This window comes from Pagrus major, chromosome 22 (assembly GCF_040436345.1).
Source record: "Pagrus major chromosome 22, Pma_NU_1.0".
NCBI classification, from domain to species: domain Eukaryota; kingdom Metazoa; phylum Chordata; class Actinopteri; order Spariformes; family Sparidae; genus Pagrus; species Pagrus major.
In genome coordinates, this window is record NC_133236.1 from 12,382,374 (window position 1) to 12,408,562 (window position 26,189).

Sequence of the window (26,189 nt, forward strand, 5' to 3'; positions counted from 1 at the left end):
AAACAGGTAGTGCATTTGAATGTAAACAGCAACAACAATATGGTGATGATAATGTGGTCGACATCTTCATATTAAAAGTTCGACAACTGGGAAACACTGTCCATAAACTTTACCTGTGTGCAAGCACCAAGCATCAAAGTTACAAACACAGAGTCCATCTCCTCATCCTGCCGTAGTTCTGCGCTCCGTCAGTCCATTCGTCGAGTGGAACAGCTTGATCTGAGATGTTGTGGTGGAGACAGGTCTCTGTCGGCACAGCAGTCTCTGATTTCACGTTGTTTGGGAAGCCTGAGTCCCATTTTGTCCAATTCCTTTTCCTGCAACCAGCCTTAAACCAAACTGGATTAGCATGGAGTCATTCTGACTCTCCTCCTCCCAAGGGCGGTCCGTGATGGTCTCAAAGTCTGCTGCTCTTAATCCAAAACACCTGCTTCCTTTTCCACTGATGATGACAGTATTTCTGCCATAAGCAGCACGTGTTTCTTCATGCACCGCCGTTGCCATAGCATTATTATTCCAACACCATCTCCTCCACCTCCTGATATGACAGCCAGAAATACATACAATATATACATCCTGTAATAAATTTAGTTAACAATGCTCAGTTCCATATGGTAAGCCATGACAGTGAGCTAACTACACAATGCCAGGATCATAGACCAAGGCCACCGAGATGGAATAAAGTCATTTTTAATGTTATCATTTATACGTGTGTTTTTCCTGCTAGGCCAAAATATCTGCTGGGTAAAATACCTATTGTAGTCCATATTTTGTCTTCCAAAACACTGCATTTACAGCTTAACAATACAAATGAAACTGAAGTGATTGTTTGAATTAAATAAGTAATAAAAATAATAAGCACTGTACCACACAGTGCAAATGAATTATGAAGAATGAAGAAGATATGAAGCATTTATATGGTTAGAAAGGAGCCCAATGAATGTGAGAGAGTGACAGTGCAGATGTGACAGGAGTGGAGATGAACACCCCTCTGAGCTGTCAGAGCCCATCTGAGACACACACACACACACACACGCACGCACGCACGCACACACACACACACACACACACACACACACACACACAGTTAAAGAGAGAAGTAGGAGGTAATAAGAATGGAGATTAGACTTTCGATTAAACTGCTTTCTTATTCTCCAGCCCTCCAACAGCTTTGACACGGAGCATTTGAGAAGCGGCTGTAGCGAATTCGCCTTCAGCGTTTACAAACAGAAACGACTTTGAATGCTCACTTCTGAGAGTGTGTCTGAGTTTCCAATCGGCAGCCGTAGCACTCAAAGGGGAATGTGTCATCGCAAGTGCAGGGGAGAGAAAATTGCATTAGTGTGTGTGTGTGTGTGTGTGTGTGTGTGTGTGTGTGTGTGTGTGTGTGTGTGTGTGTGTGTGTGTGTGTGTGTTTGCTCATGCATATGCATATGGAACAAATACACAGCGACGTGAAATAAACAAAACAACAAGGGGGCTGTCAGCAGATAGCAGACGGGGTCACAGGAGACGCCGGCGATGGTGTGTGCACATGCTCACACAAACGCACAGGAAACAGGTCATGACTAAAAACAGAAGTTAGTAGAAAGACAAACTGCTGTCATCACATGCCAGGCTCCGTGAACAGGAAGGAGACTGAGATTCACACGTTTGCTTTCAAAGCAAATGGCAGAAATTTGATGAGATTTGTGATGAAAGGATTTTGTGGCGTCTGGTTATCATTCCAGTCTTGGCAGAAGTGTGAAGAAGCTGGTGGTAAACCCTTTTTATGTGTACCTAACTTTGTTTCTCTCTCTCTCTCTCTTTCTCTTTATGAAATAAATTGAAAAAATAAATGGAAAGACAACTTTTTGTTTGGTGAGTCTGTAATTTCCTGGAAAGAGAAATGTAATTTGATTCAAATTCAAAAAGATTCAAGAAGAGACAAAAATTCTGAGGTTGTTTCATTATATGAAATAGTTTTGTTAAACCTAAAAGCAGTTATGAGTTTCCAGAGGACTTTTCACTGGAAATAAACTGTAAGAGATCAGTACATCATTTAAATCCAAAAGGTATTTTTCATCATTCCTTGAATATTGGAATTTATGTTGAACAGTTTTGCATCTTCTGTTGATCAAAACTCTCTAGATTACACAGCCAAATAATTGGAATGAATCATCTTCAACTCTCCATTTTCCCCATTAGCTACACCAAATCACCGGCCCAGTTGCCAGAATAAAATGTTTCTACAAACCACTGATACATTCACCAGGTCATAAGCTGCGAAACATACTGACATTTCTTCAATGCGTGTCATATCATGTTCACATTACATGTTTATGGCCTGCTTTTCACATCAAGAAGTGGAGGAGATGGCGGTGGAGTTGAGTTTAAAGGCTGCCAAGCCAATGACCACAGTTCAAGACTACGTTTCAACATCTGTAAGGGTGACAACACTGGGAACAATTTCCAGGTGGTGACAACAAAAAACTCATATTTTAGTGAAAAGGCGGGACATCTATAGCTGTGTCTGTGGTGACCAAAACATGATCTTCTCCTAACCAAGGTACAAGAGGTACAAGGTAAATTTGTCATTTTTTTAAACAAGGCTTTGAGTCCTTCTACATCTATTTCAGACAATGGAGTCTTGATGATGAATTGAGGAGTCTCACAGCCTGGGGAGAGAAGCTGCTCTGTTGTCTGGTGGTACGGCAGCAGATACTTCTGTATCTTTTGTCAGATGGCAGCAGGGTGAACAGACTGTGGCTGGGCTGGGTGTTGTCTTTCAGTATCCTTTGGACTCTGTGCAGACATCTCACCTCACCGATGTCACTGATGTTCTGTAGATGGTACCAGTGATGTTCTGGGAGGTTTTAATCACCGACTGTAGAGCCTTCCTGTCCTGGGCTGTGATGAACCATGCCAGTTCGTGATGTTTCTAGTCAGGATGCTTTCTATTGCTAACACTTCTATTAAGTGTTTTTTGTGCCTAAACCTAACCAGACTATAAGACAATGGAATTGAAATGAAACCTGAAGAAATGTAAACTTTCAACATATCCGTGGTTTACAGAAACATACATTGCCAACATTTATTCTGGTGACTGGGTTGCAAATCAAATTGTCCTTTCCTGGAACATTCTGTGAATTTAATGTTACACATCACTTCCTTTCTATCAAATTATACATAAGGGCCCAAAAAATGAAGCATTACTATACCAACATTTCTGAGTGTAGCGATGACAATGTGTTGGACGGACAGTTGGTTGTGATCAGACCAGTTCTGGGGTTTGCCTGTACTGTTTACAACATACAGTGGTGTTTACTTTTTATGGTGTTGACCATTGGTGTTTTTTTAATATAGTGTATACACGCCTACTTTCTTTGCACATGCTACTGAACAGTACTGCCCTGTACCATTCCCCAAACTTTGCTCTCTACCTATAACTTATTTCAAAGCTCTCGTTGTCCTTGTTCATGGCTGTTCGTCTATTACTGTGTACGTACATTGAGAACAGTGTATGAGTCGAATTTCTTGTTTGTGTACATACTTAACATACATAAAATTAACAAAATAGCTCTGTTAGAAAAGTATCAAAACAAAATATTCGTTTTATTATTTAGCTGTAGTAACAGTGCAAAACAAGAAGGCCTAGACGACATGAATTATCGCTAAAGTATTAGAAAACGAACTAACTGTTCTGTACGCAAGCTGCTCGTGGTCTAATTTGTTTGTTTAATTTGTCAGTCATGCCTCAGTGAGCTGTTCTGTTTAGCAAATCTTCTGTTGAGTTATTTTTACTCTTTTCTGTGAACAGTCCGCAGATTGCGAGAAAATCAAAAACTGAGCTGTAGAACTTCAGGCTGAGACTTCACCAACGCAAATTATCCAGAGAAAATCTTTGACAAGGTGTCAAACAACAGCAGCACAGCTGTGTGTGTGTGTGTGTGTGATATGTCTGAGTGTGCCACAGTCAGCAGGACCAACATATGGCTCCATTAAAAATAACACAAGTCAATTACTAGAACAGGTTAGATCTGCCAACACAGCAGCGCAACAACGGACAGGAATACTTTACTTTTATGAGACAGTGTACAGAACACATCGAGCCAAACTGAAACGGATTGGACCATAAATCCTGAGGCAAATAAATGGATATTGAGCTGTTTTTCTTGGACCTTCTTGGATTGAAGTTAAACAAAATGTTCTCCCACAATGTCTCTTTTTCATTGAACTCATCATGTTTTGTCTGAAACGTGGAAATTGGACATCATAATCTCAGCAAAAAGAATAAAAAAAACAGAGTTGTCCTGAGGCATTGGTATCAGATCTGGTTTAGCGGGGTTGATATCAGCAAAAATAAATCTAATCAAATTCAGATCTTTTCTGCACTTCTGCTCTGTTTTACGACATCAGGCTCTACAGGGCGAGCCTTTAACCTCGTGTATCTGAGAAAGTGTGACTGTGAAAACTACCCTGCAACTGACTCATCAACTGTATCTGGAATGTGCTCGTTCTTCCTAATTACACCTTTTGAAATTTGCTTCAATCTGCTATGACAAGTCAAAATATCTGCTGTGAAAACACTTTACATTCCTCGTTTGTAGTTTTAAAGTGGCAACCAGGGACGCAGGAAGTCAGGAGGGGCTGAGGGGTCGGTCTGTATAATGACATCATAGTAAATGGTGCACGACATTCATGTTTTTTGCATTAATTTGAGTGTCCAGGATAACATGTATCTGAACAATAAGTTACAGCAATTTGAGAACATTTTGCACTACAGCAGACGGCAAACCTTACAGGTCAAAGCAGCAAATAGATGAAGAGGGAGAGAAATTCCCCAGACTCCCTTTAAAAAATCATTCAATTTTGTGAGTTGTTGAGTTAGAAGAACCTTGTAAACTCTTTGAAGCGCCGTTTTTGTCAAATTCTTAATTATTTGGGCCTTCTTGTAAATTCAGCATATGTCATAACCTCGTTTTAGGGGGTGCTGCAGCCCCCTCAGCACCACTAGTTCTCGCATCTAGTGGCAACAAACAACTTTTTCCCCCTGGCGTTTCCAAGTGGTATCATTGTTGGTGCCACTGTTGCAAAGACAACTGGATCATTTCCATTTTCCTCAGAGTCACAAATAACAATGCAGGACAAAACATGAGTTTATTCAATCGTTTATTCTGTAAAAGAACTGAATCACCAGTTCACCTTCCTTTGACCACATTTTATTAGATTTATGGGGAACCAATGTAAATGCTGATTGTTTCATTAATTTATATCTATTACATTGTGCAATCAACATTTAATTCATAATGATGAACTTGTTTATTGCCAGTTTAAACAATGACGATTATCTCCTCTGTCTCAAGATCTTGCTTAAAGGGGCACTATGTAGTTTTGGAAAAGAAATTCAAACGCATAATTTTAATATTGACAATATTAATGAGGTAATACATTTTTTCCTAGAACTCAGAACTAACTTCTAAAACAGTATGAAACTGTGTTGTCCTTTAAGGTCATGAAAACAAGGGGAATTTATTTAGTTTGTTTCGGCATAAAAGATCAATCAGTGAAGATATTTCTCCTATGATTACAATTTCTTCTCCAAAACTACAAAGTGCACCTTTAGATAACTTTACTCTTGCCATGTAAAACATTTTAACTTTTAATTTTTAATCTAATTTTTATACGTCTTGTGCTGCTTTATTTAGTTTTTTTATCCTTGTTTAGAGAAGTGCTATTTAAATAAAATGTATTATTTAATAAAATATCATCATAAATAATACATTGCAAAGGAAGCATATCTAAACACAACATGTGTTAACTACAACTAAAAAATACAATATTCTAAAGTGGTCAGTGTGATTTGGACACACAGCACTTATATCACACAGAGCTGTCAGGAGTCAGAGGGCCTCGTACCATATTCACCTCGACAACCCTGAGGCGATTTCTGCTCTATACTTAAGACTCTCTCTCTCTCTCTCTCTCTCTTTCTCTCTCTCTGTTTGTGTGTGTGTGTAGGCAGCTCTCGCCTCAGGCACATCAAACTCTCAGCATGTAAGGATGAACTAACAGGCATCAAGCAGACACACACACACACACACACACACACACACACACACACAGTGATACACATTATGATCACACAGCCCTATTTTGGTCTGATCCCAACCTTGAAACGACCGACTCTCGACCTGCTGTCACGCTACAAGACCGACACCGGACTTCACACTGAGACCGAAAGAGTGAGAGATGTGAGGAATAACGGAGGAGAGACAAAAATGAGCAAGTAAGGAAAAAGAAAAGAGGGAAGAAGGATGGCAGAGCAGGAAAGGACAAGAGGGAGAAAAATAAGAGGTGGAAGGTGAAGCTGAAGAAGAGGAGAGGAGAGGAAGAAATGAGCAGACAGGAGTATGACGGAGACTAGATGAGGAAATCAGGAAGAAGAGGCAAGGTAACAAGCAAGGAGTGGAAAATGAAAGGATAAGAGCAAAAATGAAAGGGAAGGAAACAAGGAGAGAAGAAGAGGAAAAGAAGGCAAAGATGTTAATGGAAAAGGAACTAGGAAACGAGATGAAAATTGAAAAGAAAAGAAAGGACACGAGGTGAGGAAGAGAGTAGATGAAATGAAACAAGAGGATATAGAGAGGAAGATAATAAAAGAGGAAGAGGAGGAGAGGGAATGATAAAAGGAAAGGAGAGGCAAACGATGTGAAGAGAAGAGGAATGAGGAGGAGACAAGAGAAGAAGAGAAGAAGAATGAAAAAGGATTATATGGAGTGGAGAGTGTAGCGGAGATGAGACAGAAGGAGAGGAGAGGAAGACAAAGAGGACATGAAGAGGAGGGAACAAGCAGAGTTGAGGAGGGATGATTAAAGGAAAGGAAATGAAACAAGTAGAATTGAGGTGAAAAGAAAAGATGTGAAAAGAAAAGATAAGAAAAGAAGAAAAGGTTAAAATGGTTAGAAAGATGAAGAGAGGAGAGAAAGAAATGAAAAGGAGCCAAAGGCGAGGTAACAAGACGAGGAAAAGAGGAATGACGACAGAAAAATAGGAAACAAGGAGGTCGGGAGAAATGAAGACGGAGGGAAGATGAACGGGAGGGAAACAAGGTAAAGGAGGAAGAGGGGAGGATATAAGGAGACAAAAAGAGGAATGTTGAAAGGTAACAACAAAATAAAATAAAAGATGAAAGATGAGGGTAGGAAAGTATAGAGAAACAAGAAAGGGTTTGAGGAAACAGTATGAGGAGAAGAGAGGGACGGGAGGAAGAGGAAATGAAAAAGAAAGACCTAGAGAGAAGAGGAAGTGAGGAATAACGAGAGGAAAGGAAGGAAACAAACAGAAAGGAGGTAAGGGAGTGAGGAAAAGCAATTGAGAAAAGTGCAAGGGGCAGCAAAAAGAGAGGGAGAAGGAAGTGAAGTGTTATTGAGGAGAAAAGGTAAAGGAATGAAAATAAAAGGAAAGAACATGAGAAGAGAAAACAGGAGAGGGGAGAAAAGAGGGGGAGAAACGAAAGGAGAAGAGGAGAAAGGAAGCGGAAAATACAATGAAATATAAATGGAGGCGAGGAGGAAAAAAGAGGAGCAGGAAAAAAGAGAGCGGAGAAGAGAGGGGGAGGAGGAGCAGACTGCTGAGTTGTTGAGTGTGTCAACATTTGATAAGCAGCAGCTATCCGCCTCTATCTGCCCGCGGAGAGAAGCAGATAAGAACCAATCTATTCTGATCATATTTACACACACATTCACACACTCAAACACACACTTTAAAGGGACACTTCACTGCTTTTACAATGTGTGGTCATAATAAAAAAAATAATGTAAAACGTGAAAAATAATGTAAATATACAGTAAGAATACACTAGGATATTTAGATATTTATGAACATATGCAGCTGTTATATGAGGCAAATATATAGTGGAGGTATAAGTAAAAGTATAGACAAGTAATACTGACAAATTCTCAGAAAAAGTGAGCTCATAGTGGTGAAATGAACATTAAATTAACAGGCAACAGCTCTGATGGACATCCCTAATTGTGCGATAAAACTGCACCTGTCAGTGGTCTTTTGTTGTGACCAGTCCAAAGCACACCTGTGCAATAATTATGTTAATCAGTATTTTAATATAGCACAGCTGTCAGGTGGATGAATTATTTTGGTAAAAGAAAAAAATGCTCACTAACACAGATTTGAGCAAATTTGTGCAGAAATCTGAGGGAATAAAGTCTTAAATCTTCTACTTCAACTTGTGAAACATGAGAGAAAAAAGAACAAAAGTGTTGTACAGCTGGTTGTAAAGTCCACGTTGTTCTTAGCATCAGTGTCACAGCCTAACCTGAAGTTTGCCTGAGTTAAAGGGATAATCCACCTTAAAAGTAAATATGACAAGTAAATATGATAAGATGCTCCTATTGCCTTCTTATGACAAAAAATATCACCAAAATGACAACAGAAACTTTCCTAATTCACTGTTGCAGCATGTTGTACTTCTCTGGTGCCCTTCCATAGATATTACAGGATACATTTTTGGCAAAATGTGACTAAAAACACTTACAAATCAGTGTAGGCTATGTGTCGTTTATACACACAAGTGAGACATCCCCTGCTTTTAATATCGATCAGGAAGTTTGTCCTATTTTTAATCCCAGCAGGACCTGTCCTCATACTACAGTGTAATATCATGTATATTAATACTCACACTACTGTCTGTGATGTGTTGTACGTTTTAAATGTATGTGAAAATGTTTAAAAAGATGTTAAATCTCCTCTCCTCCATAAAAATGTGGATAAACTGATGTTGAGCGTCTGCACCTCTCTGGACCTGCAGGATGAGGAGGCTGCCGGCTGTGTTTCCCTTTGTCTGTAAACCATGACACTGCAGAAGTCCATAGGCCAAGAATAGCCGGAGGGGCTTCAAGTGCAATATCACATTTTCATAATGAGAGCCAATGAGCTGTAAATCCCTGCTGACAGAGTTATGGAGCAAGGAGAGCTTATGGGGGTGATACTGAAACTATTAAACAGTCGCCTCCCTCCGGCATAAGGTGCTGTGTGTGCGTGTGTGTGTGTGCACTGTATATTTATATATGTGTGGTTGTCAGCATTAACTAGAAACAGCTGCATGTGGCGGTTCACTGCTAAACTCCCATCGTGACGCTTAGATTCTCCTGGTTTACAGGCTGCGTTTTCTTTTATTACGCAGAACCCACATTGTGTGTGTGTGCGCGCGCGTGTGTGGTTCTTCTCATCCGAGACAAATTTATAGACGTAGCAGCAGATTTGTTTATGGCACAATAAATCTTTTATTGTTTTATTGTTACAGAGTTGTTTTATGGTTAAATACCATATTGCCAGGATCTACTGATTGTGGCAAAACTGCTGTAAAAAAGAAAAAAACAGATGTTGCAAAAAAAAAAAAAATTGTATAACTGAGCCTAAAATTGTCATCTTCAATTCAACGCCGCTAAAACACAAATATAAATATAAAACACAGGCAAGATATAAAATGCAATAAAAATAAACAATAACATTAAGAAATAAATTATATATATCGGTGAAATTGTGTTCCTGGGTCCACACTTCTTCAGTTTTATTTTCAGGTGACCCGTTCAAGGTAATGTGCTAACAATACTGATTATAAGCTAGAATGTGTTAACACTATTCATCAATTTAGTAAAACACGTTGTCTAATTATAATATACACAATAAAAGCATTGTAGAAAGTGCAATAGTCTATTTAACAAAAATATATATTATATCTACAGGTCCGGATTAAATAAATAGATTACACTGGGCAGACTGTCTTTGTCTGAATTATTTTTTTTGATAAAGTGGAAAAGTAACATGCTGTCTTGTTTCGAGAATTCCTTGAAACAGAACTTTTTTTTCGTTTTCAGGACAAAAGAAAAAACACTGAAAGAATTTATGAATAATGATAAGGGTGTAACCTTTAATTCTTCTCATGATGAATTTAATGTCGTCCTCTACAGGAAGGTGAAGAGAGCAGAATCTCAGGCTGGTGGCCATGTTCTTGTTTGGCTCAAGGACACTTCCGCACAGTCGGGGGATTTTAGAGGGATTTTTACCGCAGGCAGTGTTTTTAAAGCTCAGCTCAAAGAAAAGTGGAATAAATGCAGCTGCTAAAAGACAAATTTATTGCAAAGAGCCTGTCGAATCTCACTGGGTTCGCCTGCAAGTGGGTGTGTTTGTTTGTGTGTGTTTGTGCCTTAGGCTAATGAGAGCTGACAGTACACACTGGGCCGAGTTGTAGTGCATGCAGTATCAGGCGTTGTGTGAGCTCACACGCTTGTACACATTTATACAGATGATTAATTTCACAATGTTATTCTGAAAAAGGAATTTTGTGTGTTTCTATCTCTTCAGCAAGCTACACACACCCATACACTCTTTTGAGGACAATGCATTGACTTCCATTGATTCTCTACAGGCTTGCCCTAACCTTAACAATAACCAACTCATGCTGAACACCAGACCTTGACCTCACCACAATGACAACACGCTGCAGAAAAACAAATGCGACTACAGGGAAAATAAACTCACTAAGTCAAATGGCAAATAATAAGATGAAAACAAACACAGCTGTCACAAGCTGCTCCTCAGCTCCCCTCAGCACCTCGTCTCCAGCCTCTGCTGACATCTTCCTGGCCACGTGTGGCTGAAACCAAATTTCCATCCTCTGGACTTGTTGACTGAGTACTCACGGGCTTCAGTTGTACATACTGTGACGTGTTCACTGTCATCAAGTCAAGTCTGTGAGTGCATGAGACTGCACGGCGACAAAAGCCACTGATACAGCCCTAAAGACTACAGTAATAAAATGCATTTTGATTACCTCTACAGTCTATACTTCTACATACTTCTGTATTATGATGTGGTTTAATATTATTTCTGGCCTACATGATTCAAGTAAAGTTTGAAAAAGCAACAGCTTTACACATTACTCGATTTACACGAACCCGCCTGCAAAGTCCCCGGACCTGCCTTCTTCTACAAGATTTCCTCAGACTTTCCCTCCTTTTTCTCATCACCTGACGGCCCCACCCATCCACACACCTTCTCATCAGCCCTACAGTCAGCAGAGCTTCTCCACCCGTCCAAACACTCATCCTCTAATCACCCTTGGCTATACACAGTATACCAGTTCACTTCCTTTGTCCACTCCTCCTTCCTTTGTCTGTTGTGCCTGAGATCTACATTATTAACTGCCTGTTTTGGACCTTCCCTGTTTATTGGACTTTTGATCCTTGTTGGAGTTGTTCCCCTGTTTGGACTCCTTTCTCAGCTTTTGACCGTTGCCTGCCCCACCATCCCATAACCCTTCTGTACCTCCAGACTGTGCATTAAATCATTGAACTGCATCAGCGCTAACCCCCGTGTCCCTGTTCCCTGACAATAATTAGCTCACTTTGCAACTTTTGAACCCTCGATAAAGGGTGTTGTACATTTAGAAAGAAGCAACTTACTTTCTACAGGGGTGGAAGTATGTTCACTCGATGATGGGCTGGAGAGAACGACGAAGCAGAGAAGTGCTGTCTCCAATAATAAAACACTCCTAAAAGGGTTCCTGGAACTAAAGGAGGAAAAGATGGACACATATGATGCACGTGTGTTTGTGATCTGTGTCTGGAAATGTTTGAGGAAGTCTCCATTTTTCTGCTTTTTGTACATTCTGTCTCCGCTCAAGAGAGACAAATACGTATTGACGTGCAGGAAATGAAAAGTCATACGAGAACAACACTTGTTGTTTCTGTCTGATAAACATGCCTCTATTTTTCTTTCTGGTAGGAACTAAAGAGGTGTGTGTGGGAGAACGTGATGGATTCACACCGCAATCCATCCTGCCACGCAGCGTTTCCACTGTTATAGCGCCTCTCTAATTCCGTCCTCTCTGTCTCTCTCGGCGAGGATGGATGACAAACATCCCAGAACGACCCGCGCACCTTTACTTCAACTCAACTGATCGTCAGCTCCGGGCAAACAAATGGATAGAGAGAAGGAGAAGGAGAGAGAAGGAACGACAACAGTGAAATTAGAGTGCGGTAGGCAGAGAGGCGGAAATGAGACGGCGGTGGAGGAGGAGAAAAAAACTGTGATTGAGTTGAATCGTGTTCCCGGCTCGTTTTCTGGGAGCACGAGAAGAGAAAGTGATGTAGGGCTGAGTGAGAAGGCTGGCAACACTTCATACGGCTGCAGAAAATGACATCCTGTCTGCAGACAGACAGCACAGCATCACATGTTGTTTCCCCAGAAGAGATTGTTCCTCCACTGTTTGTTGTTAGGACTGTCAAACAGATGTGGAGGGGCTGAGGAATGGGCACTTACAAGGCAGAACTGATCCAAAATTTGAGTTTTATTATGAAAGAAAGATCAAGCAAAGGCCATGAGTGGAGCATCAGGAGCTCAACTTTAAAGCAAACTTAGGAGGAGAGGCAACCCAATCACCAGAATAAACTTTAGCTGGGTACACTTCTGCAAATACACTGATAAGTTCAAACTGGGCTTGTTTAGGTTGAATTTTCTATTTCTCTCCTGTCACAACGCTGTGCTTATGCTCTGGTTGGGTTTAGGCACAAAAGACAACTTGGTTAGGTTAAGAAAAAAATCATAGTATGGCTTAGTATACCTGTTTTGTTCGACACACTGGAGATGATCCGATTTCAAGTGAACAATAGCCGGTTTTGGTCGCCACAAAAAGTGCAGGAAATGTCTGAAGATCTCCTTTAAAAACAAACGGCCAGGAATGTCCCCAGGTGTCCTTAAATATATCCAGTGGTGTGACTCGAACTGCGGTCAGTGGTAGTTTACTCCTTGTTGTTTTTAATGTCATTGTCAGCAAAATAGTATCAATCATACCCTGTTGTGTGCTGGAATGTTATAAGTGGAGTAAGTGCACCTAACAGATATTGACCAAAAACTTTTTTATTTATTTTTTTTAAAGAAGCAGAAATGTTAAAAGGGGCTCTATGTAGTTTTGGAAAAGAAATTCAAACTCTGAATTTTAATATTTTACAATAGTAATGAGGTAATAAATGAAAACAAAGAGAGTTTGTTTATTTAGTTTGTTCAGGCATAAAAAAATCAGTCAATGAAGATCTTTCTCTTCTGATCAAAATTTCTTCATCAAAACTACACAGTGCTTCTTTAAAGCTGTGAAAAAATGCGAATGCACATTATCTCCAGGAGTTCTTTCACAGAAAAAGAAGACAAAGAAAAAGAGAAAAAATAAGTTATTAAAGTAATTTGAAAAAAAAAAGTAAACAATTCAGAGAGTCAGCACTGTGGATGGCTGGTGACCCTCGAATTTTCAATTAAATCAAACAAATAAAATCTATTTTAATCATAAAATAACAATAAAAACATCAAATCTAAATTTATTTATTTATTTATTTGAGAATTGAAAAGCTCAAACAAAGTCAACAAAGCTGTCTAACTACCTACATCTGAGCTATAGTCATATCTGGTGCATTAAAGTCAGCAGGTTAAATCGATGGTAAGCAGGTTTATACATCCTGGTGGCAAATATTAGATTTAATAGTTTGGGATGTATTGAACTAACCCTTCCATTTATTCTGTACAGTTCTGAGAGCAGAGACAAAAAAGTTAATTCCATCAATCTGACAAATGTTTCCTGGTTTGTGATCTTCACAGTGTCTGCTTCAGCCTCTGATACATTAACTTCTTTCCCCCGTTCAGACTGACAGAGGGTCAGCTGAAATAAATGCCAAGGTCTTGTTGCACTAAATGCCAATCTATGTTTGGCTTTCACACGCCAAGATGGACCATTAACCTCTATTCATCTGCTGATTGGCTGCTGTGGTCGAGTCAAACCTGATCAATAGAGCTTCCTTTTACCCTCCAACCAGCCTTGGCAGAAGCCTTCCATGTATTGATGAGTTCAGCTGCAGAGAAATCTGTGGGCGCTTAAAGAAACGCTTAAGGATCCTGTGAAGAATAACCTCTGAGCAATGAGGAAATAAGAAATAAATAATGATTTATTATTTTCATCAGCATCATGAGTATGTTATTTATAGGCCCTGAAAGCCTTCAGATAAATTACCTACTACTGTATATCTTGGCCGGCTGTGCTTTAGTTTATTTGCGACTAATTTCTTTCGGTTTCCTCCAGCTGAGTGCTGTTAAATATCCAAGGAGGAAAACGGTACAGTAACCACTTCAGATACGCCCCCATAAAATTTTTTAATAAAATCGTTTGGGATCAAATTGCTCTAAAAGTGCATTTAAGTTCCAGGTTATAGGGTTAGGGTTGAGTTTTGATTTAGAAAATGTTTTTTTTACTTTGCTTGGCAACTTCCCCAAAGTGGTTAGGAGGAATTATTTGCTCACATCACATAACTACATATTTCTGGAACTTTCAACCTTTCAAGAAAGCAGATAAGAAAAACATTTAAAACAAACAAAAAAAAAAGATTTCCATACTTGACAACTTTCTTCTTAAAGATATATTATGTAAGTTTTCATCGTTGAAATGTGTACAAACAACTCGACCTTTGTTATACTTTAAGTTGTGTAACTACATTAACCAAAGGTTTCCATTTGTGTTCAAACCCAGAGAAATCCAACTTTTACTCAAGGTAATGGTGTGTTTCATTTGGGCTCCCCCAGATGTTTCTCTTTGTAACCCTGTCTTTTACGTTACAACGCTATGAATTGTGGGTCATTGCCACAGGTAAAAATGTACAGTAATGCGAACTTACAGAAAGTAGCTGTTCATGTCTATGAGAGAGCCCTCATGCACTTAACAATTTGACAGTGGAGCAGAACTAGACCCTCGTGGGACCCCCAGCAGCAGAAGTTACAAACTGTGCATCGAAGCACTTTCTTGTCCAACAGATGGAGTTGTCTCAAATTCCATCTGAGGGACAGAAATGATAAAGATGGTGTGATAAGACTGAAATTGCAAGGACAAAATGAACCTCGATGATACTGCTCTCTTGTTCCAAAAGTAGAGATAAACTTTGACCCTGAGCTTTTAGTTCAAAATGAATGAAAAGTCTTTACAATATGGACATTTTGACATCTACAACTCCCCGACAGCTGGGCAAACTCCATCTGCGGATGACGATCGTGTGATATGATTGAAAGCTTTACAAAATGAACCTTGTGGTGAGATTGTTTTCTCAAATGCCATTAACTTCCCTGTTAAGTCAAAATCAATGTTGGGGGTGTTGAGGCATCAGTCTATACAATGACGTCATTGTAAACGGTGCGCGACATTCATGTTTTTGTATTAATTTGTATGATAACATATCCAATATTAGTTACAGCAAGGAATAACATTTTGCATTACAGCAGACGACAAAGTTGAGAAGTTTATATTTTATATACAATAGAATCAACCGTTTTTTTAAATTAACTTATGGTTTTTATGATGCCATATTTAAGGAGGTGCTGCAGCCACATCACCACCCGAAGTTCCTGCATCCATGTGTTTAAATGTCTTTATGCTTTGACCCTTGATTCAGATAAGGACAAACTACATATTAAAGCAAATATGACAAATCAATAGAATATACTGATGGGGATAATGCAGTGTTTCCTTCTCCTGCACAGGCATATTTTAACAAACAATGTGGTTTAGCCTGATTTCTGTTTCTTTAATTTGGTCGATAAGTTCGTCAAACATTAAAGTTTCAGAAAAAGTCCTGAATTTGTCTCCTTCTCTCTCTGAAACTGGCAGACTGTGTTATTATTCCTGGTGGTTCTCTTCATCATGACTTGCATTAAAAGATGCACTGAGACAGCAGTTAAACCTTTTCCACGGTTTGGTTTAGCTCAGAGAGGGGAAGAGGGGAGGAAGAGGGGAGGAAGAGAGGAGGAGAGTGAGGACGAGGACAGATAAGGGAAAGACGGGGAGAATAAGAGCATGGAAAAAGGCGGGGAGGGTGAGGAGAAGAATCAGAGATGAAAGTGAAGAGAGGAGGATGGCGAGGAAGGGAGGTAGATAAGCGCCAACAAGGAAAGAGGACATTGACTTTTGATGTGCTTTAATAGAACATCTCACAACAAGACCGGGAAGAAATAACTGAAAAAAACTCTAAAGCCCTCACACACACACACACACACACACACACACACACACACACACACAAACACACTACACTTACACACCAACAGCGTCGGCCACCCATATGACCACAGCTGACATTCTAATTAATACTGTCGGAGCCTTTTCTGCCATCATACATATTGAATCCTGCAGCTGCCAAACATCCACAGATGTGACGGCAGCTGTGGTTCTGTCTGAGTATTTTTATGCACACTGGGACACATCAAATTAGAAATGCTGAATGGAAAGAGCACGTTCTAACTAATTCATCCAACGTCTTTACTTTCTTATCATGAAACAATTAGTGATGGAACACTTTTGTTAAAAGATGACAGAGTAACGTGTGAGCGTAGAAAATCTGTCCATCATGGCGATTTACAGTTGTTTTAGGTGTATTTGTAGTTGTTATACAGTCCGTCCTGTTAATGCAATAATGGTTGACGCACACTTTTCTACCACCAATGTCAATCTTCCAGGAGAGCAGCAACTACATTACATGCTCTCCCCAGAACTACACCTCTTATATCTCTAAGACAGGTCAAGTGTTTAATGCGCACTGTAAAAAAAAAAAGTATTCTGTTTGTTTTACAGATTTGCTCTGTATTTTTGAAATACAATAACAAAAATAGACTGTGGATATACATGCCCAATGTAAAATAACATTAGAAATCTGTAACTGTGTACTAATAATATACAATAATATTACACTATAATAACTATTGGTTATGTAGTTACATTTACGACTATAGATTAGTTACACTGATTTGTTTGTTAATTGACATCAGATAAACTTTAAATAAAAATGTTTTATCAGCTTATTTCCAAAAGTGGTGGCCTTACTGTGAAAACACCACTTGACTGTGATATTAATATAATTTTGATAATTGATTAAATTATATAGTTTTTGGGAAATGATATATCAAAATCAAATTAAAACAGCACTGTTGCACTGATCTGCATTTTAAAGCCTGTCTATTTCTATCATAAAAGTGTTTGACCATATTTTTTATACGTAAAAATATAAAAAGAAAAAAAAAACTTTATTATAGAAAAATACTGTGTTTCATTTTTTTGCGATTATTTTTTTTTTACGGTGTCTGCAAGTATGCCATAACACAGGATCTGTTCTCTGGGCACGGGAAGTCTGCAAAGGTGCTACCCTGTACCTCCGTCCTGTCCTGTCACAAAGCAGGACCATATTGTGATCTTACTCAACAACAAGAACAAAACTGATTAAGATTGTTAACCTAACTACAGACAGTGAAAAACAAAAGGCAATGAAGCAGAAAGTTTAAATACACGTTCATACTAAAAATAAACGATAAAACAGAACTTGTAGAGAGTGTTGCTCCTTGTTGGCTGTTGTAGGCTCTGGGGCAGGCATAAAAGCTCATATGTGGTAAAATGAGGTGTCAGTTGCTGTTATGGAGTGTATTAGAAGGAGTTTTTGACATATAAAAGTATATAAACGCATATACGATTGCAATTAGCCGCAATGTCGTCGTCATTTATGCATGGAACACATGTTTTGGGCTAAATATTTCATTGAAATGGATCTATGGTTTTGTATGAATCAGATCACAAGAATCCACGTTTTCTAAAGAAAAATAGCACAAGCACCCATTCATACTGAGGAGTTGTCGACTAGCCCTGGTTGTAATGTCATTCATACGAGCTGGCCGACCTGCGGACGTGCCGCTGGGAAAACTATGGAGTAAAGCCACCCCTAAAAAGTGGTGTTTGTGCATAGAAGTATTCAACCTGAAGAAACGTAAAGCTGCAACACATCCCTGGTTTTGCAGAAACGCACACTGCCAACATTTAATTTGGCGACTGGGTTGAGCAATATTTATTTTCTTAGTTACAAAGCCATTTGTCTCAGCACTGACAGAGGGCCTGTCCACAAAGATTGTGCATTAAAGGAAATAATAAAGAAGGACGAAGGTAAATAAGCTTCAAGGTCTTATGAAGAAAAGACAAAAGAGAAGTGAGATGTTCATGGGTTTCACTGTACCTCTCATCACATCTGACCATCATCTGCACTCTCTCTTCTCCCCTCCTCTCTTTTGACCATGAAAGCTATCATGAAAGACGTGACAGCGATCTGAATTAAGCGTTTTATCTGCCGTTCGGTGAATTAAGCCCCCAGCCTCCGATATCAAACATTCTTTGGAGAGACACTTAAGACACTTGAGACGGCAAGGCTCTAATTGGTGAAGCCAGCTGTTATCTGTTATGTACAGTAAAACAGGCGCAGTTCAATCCCGCTCTGCTCAGTGGGAGGTGAGATCTCTATCTACTCCCTTCATTCACGGCTTAATTCAATTGGAGGGCAATTATCGACCGCCCGAGGCTTCAAGATCCTCGTCGGTTTCTGTTCCCATCAGGGAGCCTCGCTGTGTAGGATCTCCCCTCGACTGCACCGGGTGATGTCTGCATCGATGTGCTGCTTGTAAAACAGCAGAGCGGGCCGCAGCAAACAGACGAGAAGGCGCTCTCTGTCACAACCTCAAGATTCAAAAGATTGTGAAGCTGCTTAATTACAGACAGACAATCTCAGACGAGTTCAACCTCAGATGCATCATTGTTGGTTGTGTCCAGATTAGGACACAGTTAAGACTTGGCAATGACCTGCCTGAGATGATCAGGGCTGAAAACTCAGTTTCGTCTTTTAAATCACTTCATAAAATCATCTTTTTAAAAATTGCTATTTGGTGATTTCATTTGTTTAATGTCTGTTTAGTTTGTTTAATTCTCTTTCTGTTTAAAATTAATTTTTGTTCTATTGTAAAGCACTTTGTAACCGTTTTGAAAGGTACTATATGAATATATAAATAAAGATTATCATTTTCATTTTACTCTTATAGGAAAAAACTTTTGTCTTCACTCATTTGTTAAGTCTGAAATCAGATTGTTTTTTTTTTTTACATTTTGTAACTTAAAAAAAGAAATAATTCATTTCATATAACCAGTAGGGGAACATAAATCAGTACATTTCCTCAACTGCTCTACAGAAATTAGATTTTGGGGTACTTTCCTCCCCTACATTTTGGAAGCCTCTATTGTACCGATATCAACCTTCCAACAAAAAAGTCGGCTTCCAAGTTGTTTAAGTAATGTGTGAACGGGAGGACGGATCAATATTCAGGAAACATCTATACCACCCATTTTCCCACCTCGAGACCTTGTAACAATTTCAGAAAAATGCCATTTAGGCTGTGTTGTAAATGAAAGCAGGAACCTTAGACAAGCACGTAAGGGGTGACGTCCTTCTGACAAAAGATGCTTTCAAGTGAAGCAAGCGAACCAATCACAAGATGCTGACTTATTGAATATTAATTACATTACACTATCACCGAACAAACACCACTCCTCACCTGCCATGTTCCTGAAAATAATAAGCAACATCTGTATAGAGACAGCTGAAGAATGAGAGGAAATAGGGGAGAGAGAGATGGACCTGCGTTAAAATTAAACCCAGACTGCTGTAAAAAGGACTCAACCTTAGAACATGCTGTGTGCTCTCTACCATGTGAGCTACGGAGGTGCCCCATCTTCTTCTGTTGAGATTTATGGCGATGGCATCCATAAGCAGACTGTTCCTTGTCCCACCGTTTCAGGCATTGCCGTGTCTTGTACGAAAGGTGCAAGACAAATATGTACCTGAATGTAGCTGCATGTGTGACTAGTGAAAATCATTAAAGTTGCCTAACCCCTTGATTCCACTGGGCATGTTTTTGTTACCTGGCACGTGCAACCCTGTTTTGTTCCGTCCTTTGTGCGACTTCATATCCCACTGGGAACGTTTCACAAGTGGGGCGTCATGCCTGCCTGATGTTGTTGACTTGTTTAGATTGCGCTTATTTCATCATTTCTTCTTGATTTTTGTGCTTGTGGTTGAGGAGGCTATGAATTAGGTGGTTTCGTGGCTCGATCTGCTCTTTGCTGATTGACGCAGCTGCAGTTATATTCTGGTGCCGAGCGGAGAACCACTTCTGGGATGCTGCTAAAACGTGCCGTGACACAGCCGGTGGAAACAAGAGTATTGTCTAGAATGGCCGCGATCAGCTCCAGCGACCGTAACGCAGCTGAGACGGTCCCCGTGGAAGCTGGGGGTAAGTTATCCCAGTAATTTACCAGAAACCATGTGTTCACAAAGCTTCAGAGGACTGGTGAAAGATCTCCCAGCTGTGACAGAAATTATGTTGGGAATTGATTAATCAGTCGACAGCCACTCAACTACTATAAATCAAAGTAGTGTCACTCTTGGAGCATCAACCATCACCTGCTCAGTGTTAGAAACCATTTGTTAGTTAGCTCATAAACTAAACAAATTACAATTTAATGACTGATTATCAGTTACTGCTTTTATCATGGCTGATCAGCTCCAGAAATCGCTGTGTGAAAGATAGCAACCTTCAAGGTTCCTTCAAATATCTCTTTAAGTAAGCTGTTTGATTCGATGCCAAGCGAGAACAAAAGAGAAGATGAGGACTGAAAAACAACTGAGAGCTTTACAGTCAGGCCGACGCCAGACTGAGACAGACAACAGACTGATGTAAACTGTATTTATTAAGGGAGCCTCCAAAGCACTTTCACTTCATTAATCTATTCTATTGATTATCACCATTGTTGTTTTACGCAGCAGACAGTGTACAAATACAGCACCTTTTACATGAATTATGTAACCAAACCCATTTGCTTTCCTTCACTTTACAAAGCTGCTACCGAGAAATCCTAAATCCACTCATTTCACCAGCCACATTCATCAACACATTTCACACTTAGATTTGTATGCACTCCAACATCCCGTTAATATACAGACAGTTAAAGAAAACGCTGCTAGCAACAACCGTCTTAACACACAACACACCTCTAGAACATAAGCAGTAAAATGTCCTAAAACGCAAAGGCTGAGGGCAAGTAGAGGCCAAATGGTCACGTGCAGTCACGCAATATTTACATGTGTTTGTTATCATTTTTAACTCAGAAAACGGCATATTGCAGAATTTACTGTGCACTGAAGAGATGTGTGCTCTCAGCATGTGAGCTGCAATTGGTGCGAGCCTGTGGAGCAAATAGAAATTCTATTATGAATCAGTGATTACAGTCCTTGGACTTTCAGAAACACACTGCAGTCCATTAGCAGGAGAAAAGTGACACACTTTTGCTGCGTTCGCTTTGTTCTCCACCACATTAGATTTTGTAATAACATCCACATCAGAAGAACAGTCTGACTCACCGGATGTAGGCCTCCATTCGTCGATTATTTTAGGTGGCACCAGATCTCTACTCTCTGAGTGTTAGCGCTTTCAAAATCTCTGTTGCTACAGGGAGCAACAACAACCTCCGAGCTAGCAACCTACACACTGAAAATGGCAAGACGGTTCAAAATCAAACAAGCTAGCAGCTCTCTATGTGCAAATGTTCAACCAAAGCAAGTGAAAATGTGGCAACGTTGTGTTGTGATTGGTTTAATGAAATACAAACAAGCCAAAATGTTTTTTTCCGACAGGTTCTCACTCCCAACTCGTCAAATACAGCAGCTTTATCAGTGGCCTTAAGCTTCAAACTATTACCGCTTTTCCACCAAAATTAGCGGGTCTACACAGGGATTTTTAAACGCGAGTACATCCGCAAAAAACGCCTATTTGTCACAATTGCACCAGAAACAGTCAGCCTCGGTCGGCGATCCAGGAATTTTGACAGCCAGGAAGCTTTTACAGGAATGAATGAAGCTCTGCCTCCATAATGGACGAAGATTTCGGAGTCAATGTGTAAACATGATTGACGCAGCATGAGGTCGTATTTATTTTTAAATGTGCTAAAGGATACCTCCAGAGTCAAACTTAAAAGCAAAAAGCCAGGCTGCTATTCGACGCGTTGGGAGTGAGAACAGGCTGTTATTTCCCATTATACCAGGATGCTAATGGCTGCAGTGAGACTTTTCTCCAGCGCTGACACAGCGATAGGTCTGGCAATGCAAGACTACATGAACAGAGAAGGAAATGTGGCCCTTCTTATACAAAGCTTCATAATATAAGAGGACCAAAAATGTATTCACCAAATTAAAACAATCTTTAATAAAGTCACAATACCTCAAACATGGCTATAAATCATTTGCAGTAAATGACCACAGGGTTTCATGCAGAATTTTACTTTAGAGCCAACTTGAAAAAGTGCCTGACTGCTTTCATCAAATGACTTATTATACTAATAAAATATAATATCAACCGACAGGGGGAAAGAGCATTGATGGATTAAACGCATGCGTCACAATGTAGAGGAATAAAGACATTAAGAAAGTGATTGACGTGCAGGATTCTCGTTTTAAGAAACCTGTTTCTGATTACAGAACTGGAAACATTTTTCATACAGCCATTGTTTAATTTACGATACAACATGAAAGGAGTCAAACTTCACTGTCTGCAGAAGCTCTCTGCTGCTGTCCGTCAGCATTTTATCAGGATCCTGGATCCGTAGTGGTTTCCCTTTGGGTCTCACCAATATCTAAACCTAAAATATGCAACAGATGACTCTTGGGCTAACACATCCAGGAAAAAGCGAGAGAAGTTGAGAGTGTTGTTCCCATTTCTCTTCACATGCAGCGGTTCCTCTTCTTTCAGCTGCCAGCTCTTGCTAAAAATTTCAAAAGGTGAGCTCGTCTTCTCAGCTCAGATCACTTCTCTCTCGACCAACTGCTGAGCTGACAAAACTTTCCTGCTCTCCCGCTCCCCCCTCTCTCTCTCTCTTTCACACACACACATACACACACACACACACACTACTGCAATACACACTTGCATTTTCGGAGCATTTTGTCTCAGGAGCACAACAACAGTGAGGCTCAACTCCCATGACAATTGTGAGAGAAGCACATGAAAGCATCCAACCTGTTTCATTCAAGTAAAGAAGAGGAGCTTCGTGCACAGCAGCAAGTCCCCGACACTCTCGAGCAGGAGAGTTTTCAGCCAATAAACCACATTGGTAATGATCGACAGCGGTAACATCCCTGCTCACAAAACACAGCAAGCACTTGTTGAGTTAATGATGCACAAAAAAACACGCTGCATTTGAAATAACCAACAGCTAATAAGAGCCGATAATGAGATAACTGCCACGTTGCTCATGTCTGCTGAGACACACAGCCTGTCTGCTCCATTCGCAGGAAGACAAACAAGCAACACAGCAGTGACAAAAAGACCAGCAAAGACTGTGAACCGAGCTGTCTTAAGTCACTAATAGATCCTTTTAACAAGATGCGCTTTTCAGATTAAAAGCACACAGAGAAGCAGCGTAATCAAGATAAGATCAAAAAGCAGGTCTTACTTTGAGTATTCTTCATTATCTCTGTCACAGCGAGAGTCCTTGTGTTTCTCCCAGTCCTTGCCATGTTTACATGTGGTCAGCAGGACAATATCTTCCCCGTTGTGGATGTGATACAGAGCGTTCCTCGTCTCAGAACCGATGCCCGTCAGGTATCGCTTCCCCTTGAAAACCAGCAGGTACTTCCTGGAGGGTGGTGCATCGTTGAGCGTCAGATAACCTATGCCCCCTCCTTTCAGCGCGTGATCCTTGGAGAATAGAGGGATGGAGATATCAAAGTTGGGTCGGAAGTTGACCACATCTGCGCTGGCCTTGGCCAACATGGCCTGGCCCACCTCGAAGCCCAGGTCCTCCGTGTAGTCCGGCCAGGTGCCGGAGTATAGGTTGAATATGAGGTGGTTCCTGCCATCGTTCCAGGTCGGCAGGCTTTGGATGCGTAGCCGGACGTTCTGGACGTACTGAGCCGAGAGCTGGTCCCTGTCCAACGTGTCAACGGCTAGGACGAACAAACAGGCCCGCGAAGGGTCTGTGGTGTGGAAGCGAGACTCCTCAATGGATGACAGGATCTTCTTGTAGGTCTCTGAAACCTCGTCCCCTCTCTGAGGAGGGTAGATGTAAACCCTGAAGCCGAACTGGCAGCGAGAAAAGTCGAAGCAGGTTTCCATGCGGCAACGTTTGTTCTTGTAGATGTTGTCGCGGATGGCACGACGTTCTCGAGGCGAGGTGTGCTGGTGATGGAGCTGAGGGCTGTCCTCCTGGACACAGACAAAAAACAGAACAACCAGAGGTACAACACAATTACTTCTAACATAGCCTACCATTTTATCAATCCTTTAATCCTGCATTGACAGTTCATAGATAGGCCTAACACAGGAAATGAGTCCTGTTTAGACCAAAGATTTGCCACAGGACAAGTTGAAACTTACAACAGAATATTCTGAAAACCTGCCAGTTCACACTAAAGCAATTAGACGAGACGGTAGCCCACATCATTAACACTGGTTGTTCAGACAGACCAATCAGTGGTTCTCTGTTGAACTCGTAGCTCAACTTTTGTTGCAACACAAAGTAGCTTCGTCCGGCACGTTGCTACATGGGCCTATTCAGTAGATGCATGGACACTTTCTTGGGAGAAATCCTTCCTCATTGTATTTACTGTACTGTACAGCTGTGAGATATTTTGGCTTGGATCCAGCCAGACCTCCTGATCGTATTTCATCCTTTCACTGGTACCTGAAGCAACACATTCAGAGCCCTTTAGGTTTTTTTGACATAGTGCTGTTTTCAGTCTGACGCCTGCTATGAACTGTGAGCAGTTTACCCAAATAGTGATGTTCCCTTCTCAGATTGTATCTTTGGAGTAGTTTTTAGAGGCCTGAGGAGCTTATTCTATCAAGTAATTCACAATAAAAAAGTACTTGGAAAAAGTTTGAGAACATAAACACAGTTTGCAGAAATATGTGTTCTTCTTATTTCTATATATGTTTAATAATTAATATATATTCACTTGAGGTACAGAGGTATAGAAGAAGAAGAAGAAGAAGAAAAAGAAGAAGAAGAAGAAGAATATCTGTTACATCTACCTCTTGCTCTCCCCCCTCCAGGTACGGCTCCAGCAGCTGGCCCGACTCCGGCCAGTGCCTGGGCGGTCTGGACGGGCTTCTCTGGGGCAGGGGCTGGGGCTGGTACACCTCCTGGCTCTGGTGGTAGTACTGGTATTCCTGCTGGTGGTACTGGTGGTATTGTGGGTACTGGGGAAACTGGTGATACTGGTATGGCTGCTGCTGGAACTCCCCGATTTGCAGAGCCCACAGGTAGACGAGGAAGAGAAGACCGGCCCCCACAGACACGAGCAGGTACCGCTTCTTGGCCTGCATGTGTGCTGCGGGGGGAGGAAGAGGAGGACGTGGTGGGTAGAACGAGGGAGGCAGAGAGGAAAGGAGGAGAAGGAGCTAAGCGGGGTGAGAGGCTGATGCAGGGGAGAGGAAAAAACAGAGAAGCAGAGGGTTTGAAAGAGAGGATCAGGTAAGAGAGGATAAAGGGTAAAGACAAAGTAAAAGGTAAACAGGAGGACAAGAAGCTAGGAAATGATGAGGAGAGGAAGTACAGGGAGGTAGACACAGGTCAGCTCGACCCACAGGGCAGCCTCTCTATCCACAGCTCGGCATTTTGGGATTTGGAGTCACTGGAAGATAAAAGAAAATAGGCATTTACGTTTGAAATAAGTTACCAATAAAGTCTCAAACTAATCAGGATTAATTCAAGCAAAACTTACAAGTAAACAAGTAAACTTAGAGTAAGTGAAAGCCGTAACTATAGAAAAAATACAGCATTATAATGAAGTACTGTAGTGCTGCAGAGCCTTCAGATCTTCTTCTCTGGATGTAGTATTATTATTATTGTGAATCATATCACAACCCAAATATCTGTCAAAGATAATCACAATATGATTTTTTTGACCCTATTGGTGATAAAGCTTATGTCAGATTTGATCACCTGTTGTCAGTCCATGCTGGTTTTACTGAACATTCAAAGAGGTCAGATAAATGCATTTTGCTCAGGCTGAACTTTTTACATTTATAGTCTGTCAATACACACATGTTCACATGCATCTATTAAACGTTTTAAATTAATGATATTGTTTTAAACATTATCATAAATCTAAATTGTCTTTTTTGAAAGAAACAATGCAAAATCACTCTGACCCCCTAATATGTTATTACTGATGTCATCGAATCTTATTGTCAATCATCAGCACAAGTCACTGAGGCACTTTTGATTATTTAAAACCTCTTGA

At 40.4% G+C, this 26,189-nt stretch overlaps 1 protein-coding gene across 2 annotated transcripts in view; it reads right to left on the reverse strand.

The window, feature by feature from the left end:
* Positions 1-25,269, reverse strand: part of LOC141017767 (exostosin-1) — a 275,169-nt gene extending 249,900 nt beyond the window's left edge. Inside the window, exons 1-3 of one of the 2 annotated variants that reach the window (XM_073492502.1) lie at positions 25,154-25,269; positions 24,976-25,054; positions 23,396-24,147 (exon numbers count right to left, since the gene is read on the reverse strand). In XM_073492502.1, the coding sequence (XP_073348603.1) occupies positions 23,396-24,147; positions 24,976-25,054; positions 25,154-25,269 (947 nt within the window). Of the gene's footprint in view, positions 1-23,395; positions 24,148-24,975 lie in introns of both variants that reach the window. The other variant, XM_073492501.1, reaches the window with a different exon arrangement.
* Positions 25,270-26,189: the final 920 nt, after the last annotated feature.